This window comes from Vigna unguiculata, chromosome 2 (genome assembly GCF_004118075.2).
Source record: "Vigna unguiculata cultivar IT97K-499-35 chromosome 2, ASM411807v1, whole genome shotgun sequence".
Lineage (NCBI taxonomy): Eukaryota > Viridiplantae > Streptophyta > Magnoliopsida > Fabales > Fabaceae > Vigna > Vigna unguiculata.
Genome location: NC_040280.1, coordinates 6042001 through 6061703, shown reverse-complemented (window position 1 = coordinate 6061703; position 19703 = coordinate 6042001). Strand labels below are relative to the sequence as shown.

General features: G+C 28.9%; 2 protein-coding genes across 5 annotated transcripts; both read right to left on the bottom strand.

Annotated features, from left to right (window-relative positions):
• Positions 1–6856: 6856 nt before the first annotated feature.
• LOC114173507 (probable pectinesterase 29) lies at positions 6857–10281 on the bottom strand. The gene is made up of 5 exons (XM_028057961.1): positions 10000–10281; positions 9448–9607; positions 8186–8392; positions 7398–7645; positions 6857–7120 (listed from the first exon to the last, which is right to left on the bottom strand). Exons 1-5 carry the CDS (start codon positions 10233–10235, stop codon positions 6961–6963), a joined length of 1011 nt encoding a protein of 336 aa, XP_027913762.1. The 5' UTR covers positions 10236–10281; the 3' UTR covers positions 6857–6960.
• A 1702-nt stretch (positions 10282–11983) lies between these two features.
• On the bottom strand, positions 11984–18880 carry LOC114173506 (histidine kinase 4-like). 4 transcript variants are annotated; one of them, XM_028057958.1, is made up of 12 exons: positions 18784–18880; positions 17655–18079; positions 17247–17480; positions 16999–17168; positions 16358–16576; positions 16082–16268; positions 15939–15990; positions 15588–15817; positions 15273–15371; positions 14321–15033; positions 13200–13691; positions 11984–12703 (listed from the first exon to the last, which is right to left on the bottom strand). In XM_028057958.1, the coding sequence occupies exons 2-12, from the start codon at positions 17994–17996 to the stop codon at positions 12469–12471; spliced, it is 2973 nt and encodes a 990-aa protein (XP_027913759.1). In that variant the 5' UTR covers positions 17997–18079; positions 18784–18880; the 3' UTR covers positions 11984–12468. The 4 variants fall into 4 exon arrangements, with proteins under 4 accessions (XP_027913759.1, XP_027913760.1, XP_027913758.1 ...); XM_028057959.1 differs by having other exon boundaries at positions 18773–18855; XM_028057957.1 differs by lacking the exon at positions 18784–18880 and adding an exon at positions 18173–18741.
• Positions 18881–19703: the final 823 nt, after the last annotated feature.

Sequence of the window (19703 nt, the reverse complement as noted above, 5' to 3'; positions counted from 1 at the left end):
TACATTTTAGATTATAATACCAAATAAAATTTCATGAAAACCAACACATTTATTAAATTTGCAAACATTAATGAAACATAGTTGATAAAATTTAAAAATAACTTTTAAAAAATATAAAAGGAAAATAAATATTCAAATTAAAAATATATTTTAAATGTTTGTTTACTTCAATCTTTTAAATTCTAATGAATCTCGTTTTTATACACTAATAAAAGTTATAATACATTACTTGATCAAAATGATACGAAGAACAAACAATAATCATAATAATACAATTTTAACATAGATATTGTATCTTTTGAACTTCAATTATGTTGGATGGTAATAAAAAAATATTAATGACAATTACATTAAATTTTTATATTGTAGTAAATAAAAGTTATTTATACAATTATAGTGAAAAAAATTACAGTATGATTGATAATGAGTTAGAAAATAAAAAATAATTAGATAAACAACAAATAAAAATATTAAAAAATTAACAAATGTTTATAAACAATTTGAGAGACTATTGAAAGAAATCACACAAAGGAAAACAATGTATAATTAAGGATATGATAAGTTGAAAAATATCTTAGAGATCTAAGAAAACTTTTCAAATATCAACATATATACTAAATGGTTGATAAATAACAAAAATTGTTTTAGCGAAACAAAAGAGTTCTTCAAATGAAACAAAAACTAATAATAATAAGTAAAAGATTTTTTTTATATTACCTAGTAAACGAAAGGTTTATGCTATTAAATACTTAAATTGAGAGTATTAAACATTCTCATGTGAAAAGAAAATATATAATAAATAAAAATATTAAAAAATAATAGAAATATTCAAATGTGAGACATAAAAACATTTTAATTGACATACATCTTTTTAACATAATTACATAAAGGTTATGATAAGATGAAAAATATAATTGAGATGCGAATGAGTTTCATGACAAACTAAATAATTAGAAGAAATAAAAAATTTATATATATATATATATAGTTAGTTAGTTAATTAATTAATTATGAATATTTTAATAATTTAAACGGGGACGGGTATTATGGCAGGGATATGTACATCCCCATACCCATACTCAGTCAATGTGGGGATTCTCCGTCAAAAGGGGGACGGGTTTATTTGCCATCTCTACCGCCGGGCGGTCCCTGTTGCGCAAAAAGTACGAAAAACAGCGTTTTTCGTGAACCAGAGCACCCCTCACATCTCTGATATGGCACCTAGTGGTAACCTGTTGCGCGAAAAGTACGAAAAACAGTTCCTTCTCCCTTTGGCTTTCTCTCCCAATTCAGCTCCAAAGCTATACAAATACCAAATCAATGTTCAACCATTTAACCAATTCATGTTTCATGATGACTAATATAATTAAATGATTATATCATTTCATAATCATGCTCAACATATATTTAAAAAAATAAAAACAAATAAATAACACACAATTGGCATACTTAGGACTCAAACCTAAGTCCTCTCACACAATCAAAGTACTTTCAACCATATGAGCTAGTACTTTTCCACATGATAGCAATCTGCATTAAATGTCTTAAAGGCTCATATTACCCGCATTTATTAAATAATTATTTAATTAATTATTCAAATTTCTCGGGTCTTACAAATGTAATCCAGTAAGAAATCCAATTGTCCTAGGAACTAATATGTCAAAGGATGAAGAAGCACTAAAGTAGACTATGAAGTTTAGACAAGCAGTAGGCTGTCTCATGTACCTAACTGTCACTTGCCCAAACATAATGTTTGGAGTAAGTTTGATTTGATTAGCAAGTTCATGGCAGATCCAAAAGAATCACATTAGGCAGCAACAAAAAGGCTTCTACGATACATAAAGGGAACAACAGAGCATGGAATTCTCTACAAAATAGAAGACAGAAACAAAAGCCTTATAGCCTATATTGACAACAACTACGCAGGGGATTTGGATGATCGCAAAAGTACTTCTAGCCTAGTACTGAAGATTGGATATGGAGTTGTGTCATGGGCCTCCAAGAAACAACCTATTGTAAGTTTATCTACAACTAAAGCAGAATATATTGTTGCAGCATTTTGTGCTTGCCAATGTATTTGGGTTAGAAGAATTCTAGATCAGCTTGGAGAAGAAGAGAAGGAAGCCACCAGCATAGTAATATTGTGTGACAATGACTCTACCATCCAATTATCCAAGAATCTAGTCTTTTATGGGAGAAGCAAACATATTACAATAACATTCTACTTCCTCAGAGATTTGGTGAAGGATGAAGTTGTGAGACTAAGTCATTGTAGATCAGAAGACTAGGTTGAAGACATCATGACAAAATCACTAAAACTTGAGAGATTTGAAAAGCTTCGTGGCATGCTTGGAGTAATAAACGTTGTTGAAATAAGCTACTTACACATGCATCTAGCTTAAGGAAAGAAATGTTGTCTGATATTTAATCGTTTCAGTAGTTGAATAAATCCTGGTTTCTATAACAAGTTTCTTTGTTGGGTCCTTTATTTTCGGTGCCAAAAGTAAGATCATAAAAAATTATTGAAATATATTAAAAAAAATTCAAATGATATACTCGCTTTATATAAAATAAATGTTTAAATATTGTTTTATTATAAAATTCATGATTTTAATTTTAATTTCTATATGAAAATTCCTAGATTTTTCATTTCTATTAAAACAAAAAATTTTAATTCTTATGAAATTTAGTTTTAGTCTCTTTAAATTACTTTTCTTTAATTTTTATTTCTAAAAGTTTTGAAATTAACACTTTTATTCTTTATAGATAAATTATAAATTCAAAGTTTATAGATATATATATATATATATATATATATATATATATATATATATATATATATATATATATATATATATATATATATATCACAAGTTATAGCATTAAGCACCACTATGAAATAACAACTTTACTCTCTTTGTTTTTCCATTACACATAAACACGTAATTAATATCATCACATAATAATATGATGAAAATAGTAGTTTTCAATTTTAGAAAGAAATTACTGAAATCAAAAATCAAAACTGGTTAATATGATTTGGGAAGAAAAAAATATATAAATAAGCCAAATTGAACATCAATGATAACTTTTTCATTTTACTAGCACGACACCCGTGCCTTCGCACGGGTAATTTTGTATGTTTTATAATAATTTATATTTTAAGTTGTTAATAAATTTATAAATTAGTTTTTTTAAAATAATCAATATTATTATAATTAATTATATATATTTTTTTAAATTAAAATGTTAAAACTTTTATTTAAGAATAAATTATATAGACAATTAAATATTAATAAAATAAAACTTTTAGCAATTAGATACTACAATGATTAATACATAAGTAGAAAATTTAAATAATTTTATCAAAAATTTGAATTTGGACCTTTTTCACAAAGAATTCATCTTTTACATTAACCTTGAATATATACCTAAAATATCCATATAATAAATATCTAGGATATTTTTAAATATAAAGGATGTCACTGATTATCTAAAATATATTAAAAAAATATATTAAATATATTAAATATAAGCAAACAATGAATAAAATGTTTAATAAATATTAATAAAAATAAAACTTTAGAAATTAGATACGACAATGATAAGTATCGAAGTAAAAATTTTAACTAAATTTACAAAAATATGAACTTGGATCTTCACAGAGAAAAAAAAAACCTTCAATATCAATATTGAGGATGTACCTGAAATGAAAATTGTGAATATAATGTGTGTAAGTATAAACAAACAACCAATAAAATGTATAATGAGTATTGATAAAAAGAAAATCTGGCAATTAAATTAGACAATTATTAGTATATAAGGATAAGTTGAAACTAAAACTTAACTTTGACCTTCTCACAAAAAAGTCATCTTATATGTCAATCTTTACCTAAAAATAAAAATTGTTGCTATAATAAAACAATGAAAATGATATATATTTCAATAATAATAATGTTGTAATTTTTTTATAAATATAAGTAATATATACTTTAAAAGTGAAAATAACTCAATTGTACTTAGATACAGATATATTGTGCATTATGAATCTATATAAAATAAATACAAAGCAAAGTTAATGTTAAAATTTATTAACAGAAATATAGATATAAAACATAAGTCAAAATTTAAAATAAATTAACAATATGAAATCAAATCATAAAAGTATGAAGTTAAACATAAATTATTATAATAAAAAAATTATATATATATATATATATATATATATATATATATATATATATATACGTGGCATGTATAACACGAAATACATTTAACACATACTATTGCTAAAATAAAATATAAATATATTATGCATTATAGATATATACAAAATAATAATAATAATATTAAGAATAGTACCAAAAATAATAATAATAATAATAATAATACAAAATAATAATATAATAATAATACTAAATATTCAATAACACTAATAGTAATATTAATTCAAATAATAAAAATAATTATAATTATAATAATAACAATGTAAAATAATAATAAAATTAACAATAATAATAATATTAATAATAATAATAATAATAAATATTCATTAGTATTAATCATATTAATATTAATACTAATAATAATTATATATTATTAGTTATGTATAATAAAATAATATTGTTATATGATTATAATATATAATTAAAATTTTAAATTATATATTATATTGAAATGAAATACATAGATATGTTGTTAAAATAAAATGTAAATATATTATATATTATGAATCTCGTACAAAATAAATATAACACTGAGAGATTGAGGTTGAACTTAAAATTTATCAATAAAGACATATATAAACAAAAAAAAGCAATATAAAATTAAAAAAAATAAAATAAAACTTAAAGCACTATATGTCTATATTAATGAGTACATATTCACGGTGATTTTATTTCATTTTCTCTAAAGTTATTTTAATTGAAATACTACTGATAATCATAATAATAAAAATAATAATGCTAATAAATAATAATAATAATAATAATAATAATAATAGTAATATTATCAATACTAATAATAATAGTAAAAGTAATAATATTAATAATAATAGTGGTTAATAAAATAGTGCATATATATATATATAATAATAATAATAATAATAATAAATATTCATTAGTATTAATAATATTAATACTAATAATAATAATATATTATTAGTTATGTATAATAAATTAATATTGTTATATGATTAAAATATATAATTAAAATTTTGAATTATATATTATATTGAAATGAAATATATAGTTATGTTGCTAAAATAAGATGTAAGTATATTATATATTATGAATCTCGTAAAAAATAAATATAACATTAAGAGGTTGAGGTTGAACTTAAAATTTATCAATAAAGACACATATAAAAAAAAGCAATATAAAATTAAAAAAATAAAATAAAACTTAAAACACTGTATGTCTATATCAATGAGTACATATTCACGGTGATTTTATTTCATTTTCTCTAAAGTTATTTCAATTGAAATACTATATATTTATTTATTAAAATATAACAGAAAGATAAGTATACATTAGTTTTTGTAATAAGGATATGTTTACTTATTTTACTTTCTATTATATATTAAAATTTAGCAGAAATAATAAAATTTATAAATAATATTAAAATAAATGTACTAAAAATAGTAAGAATAAAAATAATAAAAGAAATTACAATTTACAAATAATAATAATAACAATATCCTAATAATTGTTAATGATAATAATAATAATAATTATTATTATTAAAATTTATAATAATAATAAAACTAATAACAATAGTAGTAATTGCATTGATAACAATAAATATAATAACAATATAAACAAAATATTATTATTAAATGTAACAATATTATTAATATTAATTATGCTATTAATTAAAATAATACTACTAATAATCATAATAAAAAGATAATAATTCGAATAAATAAATTAAATAATAATAATAATAATAATAGTAATATTATCGATATAAATAATCGTAACAAAAATAATAAATGTAATAATAAGAAGTATAATAATAATAAGTATGATAATACTATTATTATAATAAGAAGTAATGCAATAATACTATTTATTATAATAAGAATAGTACTAATAATAATGGTGATATTAATAATAAAATAATAATAGTAATATTATTAATAATAATGACAATGATAACAATAATACTAATGATAAATAATAATATACTAATAATAATAATAAATACTAATAATAACAATAATATAAATACCTATTATAATAATATAAAAACTAATAATAATAATATTATTAATACTAATAATGTTATTAATTAAAATAATTGAATAATAAAAATAATAATAATGCTGTTAATACTAATAATAATAATAAATATAGTAGTAATATTATAAATACTAATATTATTATTAATGTAATAATATTATTAATAGTAATTATGTTTTCAATTAAAATAATACTACTACTAATAATCATAATAATAAAAATAATAATGCCAATAAATAATAATAATAATAGTAATATTATCAATACTGATAATAATAGTAAAAATAATAAATGTAATAAATAATAATAATACTGCTAATAAATAATAATATTAATATATATAACTCTAATAATAATAAACTTATAATAAAAATAATAAATATAATAATAGAAATGTGTGTTCAGTGACATTTTTGAAAATAAGATAAGATGGTGAGGATATTTATCTGGTGGCAGTTCTGTAAATTAGTAAAAGTAGTAATGTTATTTCGGACAAAGCGGAGACGTGTTAAATGACAAAAAATCCAGAAAAAAATTGTTCGTGGCAAAGTAAAATATGAGTTGGATTTGAGACAAAAATTATAAAAGACAAATCTAATCACACTAATAAAACTATATATTTCAACTAATTCTCTCTACATAAAAGGTAAGTACATTACTGAATTAAAAAAGTTAATTAACTTTTTTGTATAACAATATTGGTGAAATCATTTTTGCATTAGAATGGTTGTTTCTGAAGCCAGCCATCAGTGTCAATGAACTTGGTGCTTGTCATACTCTCAATTGTTTCTAGATCCAACTTCTTCATCCAACTCACTCTTTGAGAAGTGTCAGAACCTGGCCCAAAATTCCCATACTCTGCAAATGTTATGTTACCCCTGCAAATGCCTTATATTAAATCACAAAGTATGGCAGATTCAACCAAAAGATTTTGATTATTTTTTTTTCAAAATAACTTTCTTAATTTTTTATATAAATTTGATATATTTTTTCTTGTCACAAATTTTATAATATTGTGATTTTGGGTGATCTAACAAGTGTTTGCATATGCTTAAGATATATTTATATATTAACATGAATGAATTAGTTCATATGTTGACATAATATCTATATATATGTGGGATTAATTGAGAGAGAGAAGGAATACAAACATACTCATTTGGATGATATCTCCATGCATCCCACCCAGCAGGTTGTACAACGTTGGAGAAGTTGGTCTTGTAAAACAAAACCCTAGCATGACTTCTCCATGGTCTCCCCAAATAAGTTGTTCCATTTCCAAACACATGGCAATAATTGAAAACAAACCCATTTCCATCTTCTGAATTTGTTCTCCCTTGTGCTGTGATGAACCCCGGTAACCCAGCATCTAGTGCCCCACCTATCACGGATATGGAACACCTCTACCAACAAAACAACACATGTTCATCAAAATCACTCATACATCAAACCATTTTTTCATGATATCAAACAAAACTAAAAATTTCAAATTTGAGGGTCGAAACGGTTGGATCTAGAAAGAGAATATACAACACCAATGAGACATAAGCCTAATCTACACATAATGGATTGACATTACTCTCAACAAAACTTTAAAACAGTAAATTTATGGATTTTCATCTTTATATATTGTTAAATTTTCTCATTTTTACTTAACGTAAGATTTAGACTCACATTTGGATAACCAACCAAAATTATATAATATAATACTTATTAGTATTATTGTTATTGTATGGAGCTACAAGGTTGAACAAGTGGTAAAAATTGAAAAAATGGTAAGAGAGGTTCTTGATCAATTTTTTCTATTAATTTAAGAGATATAAAATTGGTTTAAAAGATCTGAAACCAAAAGGGTAGAATAAGTTGTGGATTCAATTCTCCCATTAACAAAAAACTAACTACTACCATTTATTGATAAAAAAAATTATTATTGTTATTGTTACCTCAAATAATGATTGGCCTGCACCAAAAATAAAATCAATGGCACCTTGAATGGTGCAAAGCTTGTAGTAATGTCTTCCTGTGTCGTCCCATAAAGTGTCTTGCAAACCGAAGAAACCAACTCTGAAAAAGTAAGACTTGTCTCCACTAACCATTGCAGCCACAGCAGGCTTAATGAGTTTCCTATTTGTTGGGTTGTTGTATGAATTCTGTTGCTCAGACACAAAGTTAACAAAATTAGCACATTTTAATGTTATTTTGCTAAATTAAACAAAAAAAATTGTATTTTTAAACAAAACCTAGAAGGAGATTAAGAGGTTAATTAACCATGAGACTAGATCTTTAGGAGCATTTACGTTATTCCTACATCACAATATTATTTATGGTGATCTTCGTAATTTGGATTTAGATTTCATATAACTCTAAGATCAACTCAATGACCAAGATTATCATTTATTTGTCCGGTTCGTCACACCAATACTAATTTAATAACATATGTTGACGAATTAATGACAGTGTCAGCTTGTATTTGTTTTAACTCATTATAATGAAAAAATAAATTTAAAATATTTTTTTTATTTTTCTATTTAGATGATATAAATATAAAGTAATATTATAATTTAAATTATTAATTACTAATTAAAAAATAAATTAAGCTTTTAATTATTAATTAATAAAGTAATTTATTGTAAAAAAAATAATTATATTAACTCATTATGTTATATATATATATATATATATATATATAATAAATATCATAATTATATAATTTTGTAAAAACAAAAAATTAATCTTTATATTTAAATTTTAATATTTAATGACAATTTTTACTAATAACTAAAGATGTAATTTCTTTTCTAAAAGAAAAATCGATGCCATCAGTTTTTAACTCTTCTAATAAACAAAATAAAGTTTTTTTTTTTCTTTCGTAAGAAAAGATAAAAGGTAGGATTTTCAATTCATAACATTATTGCTTCATTGACCTAGGTAAAGTAAGAAAATAGCATATTATTTAATAGACTATTCCATGCCTAATAATATGCATTTATCTCTCTCTTAAATATCACATGAATTGGGCAAATTGTTGCCAAATATTTGGTGATATCATGGCTTAAATAAGGGAATATATTTTAAAAATCATAAACAACTAAATAAAAATTGAAGGCAAGGGAATAATTTAATTAAGGAAAAAAATATAAAGAGGCAATAATATTAATTTGAGCTAAAAATAGGAAAAATGAAACAGTAGATAGAAGATTCTTACCCTAAAGCTGATGGACTTGACAACAAGGTTGTCAGCCATGGCTACAAACGTAGGACTCTGTGAGGTATTATGATGGTCATCCCACTCAACAAAAGTTCTTCTCTTTCCCTCCCCTTTCAATATGATGTAAGGCTTATCATAAGGAATCTTCACTTTTTCTCTGAAACAAAAACAAGATTAAAGCATTCACACAATCAACAAAATATTCATGTACTAATGCAACAAATGATTTACACTGATATTATGCACCAATTTGTTAATTTTTTATATCATAATGTTGCTTGTCCATTTTATTTCGTTAGAAAATCTATACCAATAAGAAAACCTAATATATTTTTCATATATTCTATTGTCTTTTTAAGTTATAAAATTTCATAATGGAATATTTGATTGGTGTTATTAATGAATATTTTTCTTAAAAAATATTGAGTGACCATATATCTTGTAGGGTCTCTCTTCTTTTCTTAATTATATTTTTCTCATTCTAAATTTAAATTTAAAACCCTAGATGGAAGAAACCAAATAATATGTGAGAGAATATTATAGTTTTACCTATAGATACCAGCCTTCACCTTGATGGAAACCCAATACATGTTCTGAGAAGGGACTGAATCAATGGCAGATTGTATTGTGGTGAAGTTTCCATGGCCTGATTGATCCACCACTATTGACCAGTAAGCTAACTTTTTTGTTCCAACTTCTCTAAGAAACTGAGCATTAGCTTCTTCTAATCTCAAACCCACCAAGACAAATAAGATGCACACAGAGAAGCACCAACCAAAAGTCATGGTGATGAACCAAAATTAAGAAGATATAGAAAAATCCATCTATGATCTCTGTATTTAAAGGCCAAAATTTCAGTAGTGTGTTATGGAGGGTGAGTTAAAGTCAAAGGTGAAGAGGATTCAATCATGGACATATTTGATTTATATAAATAAATATGATACAAGTTCTGTGAATTTTAAGAATGAAATGAAGACAACTTCTGGAATCAATCAAACATGTTTAATTTTGATGTTATGAAAGTTTACCTAATTTGGTGCATTTGCCATTTTGGTTTCCCATTCTGTGATCACATCTTTAAGTCAATGATATGTTGGTAATTAAGCCTGATTAGGGCCGCAACTAAAAGGTGGTGTCCCAATGTTGGAGAATCTATGTCATGTTAGGTAATGTTCATATGTTTTGACACAAACTTTGAAAAAGATAATTTTTTTTTTTTTTCATTTTCTTTGCTCCATGTTCATTATCTCTCTTTTTTCTTCTGCACCCATTTGTTTTTTCTTTTAACTAATCTCACTTTCTGCAACTCATTGGAAGGTTTTGTCAAATAAAAGAAAGGCTTGAAATTGGATGAAAATTTGACTTCAAATTTCATGTGAAAGAAAAGAGTTTAAAGATAAAACATTACTTTGAGAAACTTGCATTTGGACCAGAAATGGTAATTGAATATTGACTTTACTTTCTCTTTCTCTCTCCTTCTTTAAGCTGTTGATATTAAAGGTCAATAACTGCTAACAAACTTTCTTCTATAACTTAAAAGTTGGTCCTCTGTTCTTAATTTTTTTTTCACCACTTCTTAACCCACTAATGTGTATTTGTGCTATATTTTTAAAATTCAGCAAAAGAATATTTTTGTATGTTATATATATATATATATATATATGAAATCACTTATTTACCCTATTATAAATTATAATTATACATTAAAAGTTGGGACTGGTTAATATTCCATAATTTTATTCAAGGGGAGGAAATGATGTTCACCTAATTAGTTAAATTAGGAAAATTTTTCAATTCATATTAAATATTTGACTTTAGTACCATTTCCCTCTATCAGGTGCATTTGCACCAGAATTTTCTCAGTGACTATCTTATAAAATCATGAAATTAGAGAAGAGAATGAAAAGAGTGTTATACCTAACCCTTGCATTCCTGCATCACTCAATTGTTTGCCAAATATGTGCCAAAACATCACAAGGAAAAGTCCAAATAAAACTCAACTTTGTTGCAAAATGATAATGAATTAATTCTATTTAATTCGATATATAAGAATGACAACGTGTCAAAGTATTCGTCTTCTAAAAAATAATTCATATTGTTACCTGTTTTGTTTACATATGGAGTATATATAAAAAATATTCAAAAATTCTTATATATATATATATATATATTATGAATATTTATTAGAGATTTTATCCTACGAGTATGATACAATTCAGGTTTTTAGCTCAACACAATTGTATAAAAATTCAGTTCATATATTTTGTTCAGCCTATTCTTTCCTACAAATTTGATTAACATATTCAAAACTGCCAATCAAAACACATTTAATCGGAACTCATCACTTTTCCTGCTTCTTATTCCAATCACACTGATGTAAATTTGCAAAAATAATTTACACTAAAATTTTAGCAAGTCTTTGAATTTTTGGTATTGTTCCTCAACAATGTTCTCAAAAGACACTCATCAGCACCAAAAAAATTAGTTCAGCTTCTCATAAATAATGTGAAGCGAATTACATGCAAATGAATAATTACTTCAACTTCATATAAATAAATAATGATTTGTTTAACAAACAAAACTGTCATTTGGCCTTTCTTCCATGCACCAAAGATATTCTACACTAAACATAAGCACACATCTTTTAAATATCAGTGATGAAATCTATTACATGTCACCTATACATAAAAAGCCTTCTAAATGATGGGTGGGGAAGTAATAATATAAGGGAAAAAACATTGAATTTACATAATTTCACTCGTACCCTACCCATAATCTGTACACAATTGGGGGGTGTAGCGTGGTATACAATTTACTCTAACAATACCAAACTGCAGCTGTTAGTATGATCCCTCATCAATGAACTCAAATATATGTTGGGAAAACAAGTGTTACTCCATGCATCAAAGCACAAGAACAAGTTACATGCAACATGTGAAGAAAGTTGTAGTAGAAATCATAGTGAAATGTGTTGTCTCCAATCTTCTAGTTGGTTGCCAAGTAAGAAGCACATTGTTGTTATGAGTCTGAGATGGTCTTTGTTTTGAAAAACTTTGCAACTTCCTGATACAGATTCTCTTCCTCAAATGGCTTTGAGACATATCCATCCATGCCACGTTTCAAGCACTCATCATATGTGGCATGGATCACATCAGCTGTCATGGCCAATATAGGCACATGCCACTCACTCCCATTGTTCATCTCCTCATTTGCCTTGCTCTCCATCATCCGAATTTGGCTAGTTGCTTGAAATCTGCAGAATGTGTAAAAACAGTAATTTTGTTTCCATGAATTACAACTTAACAACATATTCTTCTCCTCAGCATTCACAACTGTTTACAAGTTTGAACAAACCAAGATATGGAGAAAATTTAGATTTTTACATTGACATTATATCTACAAAAGTCTTATATCTAAGAGATCTTATGTATGTAATAAACATTAAATGCTATTCAGTAACTTTCAGGGCAAGAGTAGCCATGAAAACTTCATCCATTTTATCATCTGATAGGTCTTTCAAGAGAGGATTTTCCAAGAAAAGACAACATTAATGAGACACGAGTCCAAATTCCCAAAAGGAATAGACACCACCTCCAACCCAAAACCTTAATAGATTTATGGGTCTTCTTCTTTATATGTTGTTCATTTTTACTTAATGTAAGATTTAGACTTCTCAACTATATGGATCTACAATTTTCTAAGTACTTCAGTATAAATAATATATAATAAAGCAAGAAAAGAATCCATACCCATCCATTTCTGGCATTTGAATGTCCATGAAGCAAGCATCAAAATTGTGAGGCAATTGAAGCATTTCAAGTGCTGCTTTGCCACTTTCAGCACACTTCACATCAGCTCCAAACTTTTTCAGAGCACCTGCAGCAACCCTCCGGTTTACCCCGTTGTCATCGACCACCAAGATTTTCTTTCCATAGAGAAGGCTGTGTAGAAAAGCAGAGCCATTAGGCATGTCTTTCCCAAGCTGCCTCTTCTTCCCCATCCCCAAAACTTGCTGAAGACAAGCAGCCACCATACTAGCTCTCAGAGGCTTCATGATCACAGTATCAGTGAAACCCATGGCCTTAGCTTTGTCAAATTCAGTGTTACTAATATTGGTTGCCAGAAGGATCATTTTAGGCATCTTAAACATGTGACCATTCTGTTTCCACATATTGAAAATCCCATCTTCTCCAGATATCCATGTGTCCTTCTCAACCATGATGATATCTGGCAGGAACATTCTGCCACATCCAAGTAGTTTCACTGGTGAATGAACTCAACCATGCAACTTGAGCAAAAAATATTTTGTAATTGCACATCTTCTCAAAATGTAGTAAAAAAATAGTCACAAGCAATTTCACAAATATAACTTACAAGAATAATAAAAGCCATAAGAATGAAAAACTACCAAGTAACACACACAAACAACAAATATGTCTTTGATTTCAAATTGAAGACAACTGAAACATAATCAATAGACATTTAAAACCCCACTGGTATTGAAAGTATCCATATTGAAACTTGGCAATTGAGTCATGACTATGCCAACACATTATTGAACATAATGAGGCACCATAGCACGGCATTGCTGACAAATTGCATCTTAAAACCAATTGGCATTAAACAAAGTTGCTCAATAGGTATATAAGGCACACCCAGTAATTAAGGTAAGCCATGTGAGAGTTTCAACAACAACATCCTGATAAAACTGCAGAATATGTTTAAAGTTGCATAGTCAGTTTAAAGAACTTTTTTAAAACCACAAGCATGTGTTAGAACAATATAAAAAAGTTGATATCACTTCCAGTTTCTTCATAATTTACACCAATTCTATCCAAACAAAAAATAAAGAAGGAAAAATAGAACTTACCCGGAGTTCAGAGAACCATTCTTACCACATAAAGCAACAGCCTTACTGATGCTATTTTCAACCTTAACTAGTATACCTAGTCTCTTCAAATGGTATCTTGTCACAGCAGCTCTAACAGGTTTTCCATCAACAACAATGACTTTCAGCCCTCTAAAACTTGAAGGAAGATCTTCCAAATTTTTCTTCATGTCAGTAACCAGACTTTTCTTAAATGTTCCACAAACTGCGGTAAACGAGAAAGTACTCCCAATCTGGGGTCGGCTTATGAAGTTTATCTTACCACCCATTAGTTCAACTAGACATTTGCTAATACTCAAGCCAATACCAGTGCCCCCATAATTTCGTGAAGTTGAGCTGTCAGCCTGCACAAAAGGCATGAATATCCTATCCTGTGCTGAAAAGGGGATTCCAATTCCTGTGTCTTCCACACACACCCTCAACGTAACTTGTTCAGATGTTTCACAAGTAGCCACCATTTCTCTTGAAGAATCAAGGCAACATTTTTCATCAGCAATTAGGTGCTTAAAATTATCCCAACTGTTCCGTTCGTCTGCTGCTTCACGTCCACTTAAGGTTTTGAAATGATAATCATCAGATATAAGGAAAACTTCATCTGATTCTCCATTCAGAAAAGTCTCATGTTTTCCATTCATTATGCACTTTCTATTGTCCCCTAGATGGACTTTCACAAATATATGTCCATGTTCAGTGAACTGCAAGATGTGCAAATTAATTAGTAATATCATTAACAAGTACTTGTGAATGAATTCAATGGATGCAATAGAGCAAATGAATACGAAGGATTTGAGAACTAAAATCATTGCTCTCTTCCTCACTAGCCAGCTAAGAAGAAGAGAAAAAGATAAATCTAAACGTAAGAAAATGAAACAGTCGGAATGACATTTCCAAATGCAAATAACATCAGACAGATAAACTTCGAAATTCCACCTACTTTAACAGAGTTGCCAACAAGATTTGTTATTATTTGTCTGAATCTTCCGGGATCCCCCATGACAATATCCGGTACTTTATCAGAAACAAACACAGCCAGCTTTACTTCCACAATCAAAGTTCGGGTTGAGGATCAGTATGAGCATCAAGAACATGAACATCCAATGGAATAACACCCCAAGAAAAGTGAGGAAGAGATGAAAAGAACAATATAAGTTCATCAGTAAATAAAGAGAGAACGGTGAAATTTTATAACTTAAAAAGAGAAAAACAATCTTGAGCTATTTGTAGTAGGATGATCAACAATTAAGCATACCTCTAAACCTTTGTGTCTAGATTTCTCAGAGAAAAGGGAAAGAACATCATCAAGTATGGAACGAAGATCAAATGGAACGGCCTCCAGCTCTAACTTGCCAGCTTCAATTTTAGCTCTGTCCAGCACCTCATTTATTAATGTTATCAGTGCCTTTCCGCATGCCTGAGCAGTCTGAGCATAATCCCGTTGGGTTGAACTCAATTCTGTATCTAGAAGCAGAGCAAGCATTCCTACAGTAATTTGGAGTTAAATGCCATCATCTCATCATCATCATCATCAGTGGAAAAATGCAAGTTATGAGAGCATATATCACATTTTGTTAACAAGATATAGGCAGACTCATGAAGTTACCTAAGATACCATTCATGGGTGTTCTGATTTCATGAGAGACCGTAGCTAGAAACTGAAATTAAAAACAAAATTTAGGTTACTGTGATCAGAAAGCAATCCTTTTAAAATAATGAACCATGATAAAGATATGTAAGGAAAATTACCTGGGACTTGGCAACATGGGCTGATTCTGCTCGAACCTTCAATTCCTGCATTTCATGGAAATCATCCTCCACTTTGACAATATGATTTCCAGCACCGTATAAAATGTACCCCACTAATATAAGAATCACAAAGAATAGAAATGCCGTGGTAACAGCTATCCAATTTGTTGGCGCCTTCTGATGGTACCTATTCAAAATTTGATGATAATTATCTCTTGACAAGTAACAATATTGAAGCTTTTGACTGAAAAAAGCACAGCAACCAGAAGCACCTACCTACATATCATCTGATGTTTCCTGTAAGGGTCTCCAAAATCAAGCTTGCTTTCATGGGCCAGAGACATATCACCTTCTTCATAGGGCTTGCCATACATTATTAGTGGATTAGTATAGTTTGTGATATCATATACATTCACCAAAATTGCTTGGTTACCAGCAAGTTGCCCAAGTAAATTCTCAACAAGGGACTCAACATCAAAGGATCCTCCAACATATCTGATGTCCATTAGAAATTTGTTCAATAAATTGGAAAACTACTAGTTTACATTAAACATAAAGCCACACATGCACCCTGGCAGTTACATACAGAACTGAATTCAATTCAAATTAAGTTTATTAAGTTCATTAAAATACAAATACTGGAGGAACAATTTAATAATTAGCATGACTAGTGATCCAATGGAAATAAGAAGCAGCACAGGCTTTCAGATGTGGCAAAATTATATTCAATTACAGATTTGTTCCGAAAAAACTAGTACATTGGCACTTGTCACCACTTTTGTCATCATTATTTAGGCTATGAAAACAACACATGCAGAACAAGAAGAGTCGTGTACTATACCAGCTGACACAAAAAAATTGCCAAGAATATCACAAGAAAACTTCAAAAATAAATCAGAAGAGAAATTAGAGCCCACCCAGCAGTTGCTTCGATGCGTTCTTCCACTGTTGGCTTCTGAGGGAGCTTGGACTTGTATACAGGAAATGTTAAAACCACACCAAGATGGTGAGAACCCAGCAGCCTGAAAGGGCTCGTCAGAACTGCTTTTCCAGTGGCTCTAGCCCTTAAAATGTTTTCTCGGTCCTCCTGAACCATGCAAAAAACCAAACTTTGAAATGGGAATAGGACAAAATAAAGTAGATGTTCCAGAGAGTTGTGATCTACCTCTCCAGACATCATATCAAGAGACTCAAGATATGAGACAGTTTCTTGTGCAAATATCACCGGGGCATACTCATCTCTAACCAGTGAAGACTTCTCTTCCATTGTCTTTATAACCCATCCATGTTCTTTCTCAAATCTCTCTCTCTCAGATTTAACAACTCTTTGTGCATATGCCACACCACTCAGTAATGGCCGTTCAAATGCAGTCCTGGCTGTATACTCGGCAAAGGTTTCCTATTTTATAATGAACGATGAAAAATAGTCAAGACGTATGCAAATGGATGGAGTTATTTACCAATTTGAACTATGTATAGCCAAATAGTCTTTCATTTCTTTCAAACCATTACACATATTATAATGCTTACCTCGTTTCAAATAAAAAATTAGAGCAGAAAAATAAGCAATAACCTGGTCAATGGCAGAAGGGTATCTGTAGTAATGGAAGGTTGAAACGAGGATGGCAAGGGCATGGACATGGTTAACACTAACACTGAACTGATCTTGAAGCATTCTTGCCCTTTGATCACAGAGGCTACCCAGCACCTCCTTCCTTCTGACTTTAGTGTCATCATCCATTTTGCTAAAGATGCACCAACTGATCAAAGCCATTAGCAGGATCCACAGCAGCAAGAACTTTGGAAGCCAAGCTCTATGAGCCTGAATAAAAGTGTACTTTCTTTTAGACCCCATTTGATCATACAACCTCAAAGCCACAGGATGGTGGCTCTGCATCTTCAAACTAAGACCCATCAGCAAGAAATTCACACTCTGCCTAGTTTCCCTGAGCTGCTATGCTGTGTTATTCCCCTGCTCCCCTGCTGCCCCCTTCATATCTATATTTAGAGAAGCCCCAGCAAGAGAAATTTATATAGTTAGTGCTCACATAGGGTGTTAACTTTCTTTAAAGTTATGACAAAAATACAGACACTTTTTTCTGGTTGTGCTAGAAAAGAAAAAGGGTCACAGAACCAAACTCCATGTAAAAGCATCATTACAGCATTGTTTTTCGTGATCCAAAACATCAGAAAGGGCAAGCACAAACACACCAAGCATGATGAAGGATTGACCAATTGCCTCTCTTTCTCTCTCCTAACAAGCAAAACCCACTTCAAAAACCACCAAGACAAAAAGAAGCATGGAAAAAGAAACAAAACCCAGAATTAAAAGAAGAAAACTTTCCAAGCTCAGAAACAAGCACGGGTCTCAAAAGATGGAAAAACAGCTCAAATTCCTAAGAGCCACGCCACCACCTCCCTCACCCCCCATCTCTCTCCTCCCCTACACACAAACACTTGGCCTTGTCTCACACTAGTGCTGAGGATCACATTAAAAAACACAGGAGAACTCTAACCAATAATCATGCTATGTAGGCGTGAAACTGGTTCACACTTCCTCTTGCATATAATATTCCAAGCAGGGACACTGACCCCAAAACACAAACACACACAAACCAATGAAAGAGAGAGAGAGACATAGATAGCAGTAATGGGGTTTTGTAGAAAGAAAGAAATACTAATAATGCTTACGTTTTGTTTACCTGTAACAGGAAAGAAAGGGTGGCTGTACAATGAACCATAGGAACCAAGTTTTGTTTGGTCCAACTCTGTCTCTCAGTCTAGTCTACACACTGCTGCTTTTTATTTTATGCCCTTTTTATGCTACTTTTCTCTGTTGACACTTTTTTATTTATATTAACAGATAAGAAAAGATCGAATTTTTAGGATTTCCCTTGATACGCTCTTGTCTCCCATGAGCTTCACAATAATAAAAAACACAAAAATAATTAATTAACACATTAGTCTACTACTCTAATCAATACTAGCCCTAATTTTTCTCTTTCTCTTTCTTGTTGCAACTTTCATTTTCCTTTTTTTTCTTCTCTGTCTTTCTGTTAATGGCACTAACACTAATGCACTTCACACCAACTGTGTCTCCCCCTTCTCAGTTTTCATTGCTGAGGAGAGAAACTGAGAATAGAAAAAAGAAAAACACTATGTTCCAAGGATGGTGGAAAAAGCTTCAAAAAAAGCAACCTTAGTTGACCAGTGAGTGATGGAAAAAAACTTAACTAACCACTGTTTTTTTTTTGTCTCTTTTTTTCTGATGCCTATTGCTCAATACTCAAAGAGTGCAAATTTTTCTGCATGGTCCATAAGGGGATTTCTGATTCTTAAAATGAATCATTTTTTTGTCTCACCGGGGTCACTCTATCACTTTCTTTCTCTGTTTTCTTACCTTTTTGTGTGTCCAAATTTGAGGGATTACAACACAGAAAAGAGAGAAATGAAAAAAGGGAAAAAGAAAAAAAAGGGGAAAAGAGAAAAAATTGAAGTGGCATTTACAAATCTGCGTGATAATGACATGGCGACCAGGCAGGGATTTTATTCCCACGTAGATTACCGGAAGTGCCCTTCGTTAAATGTTTAATCCCCTATATACCCTTCCTAGATAATTACG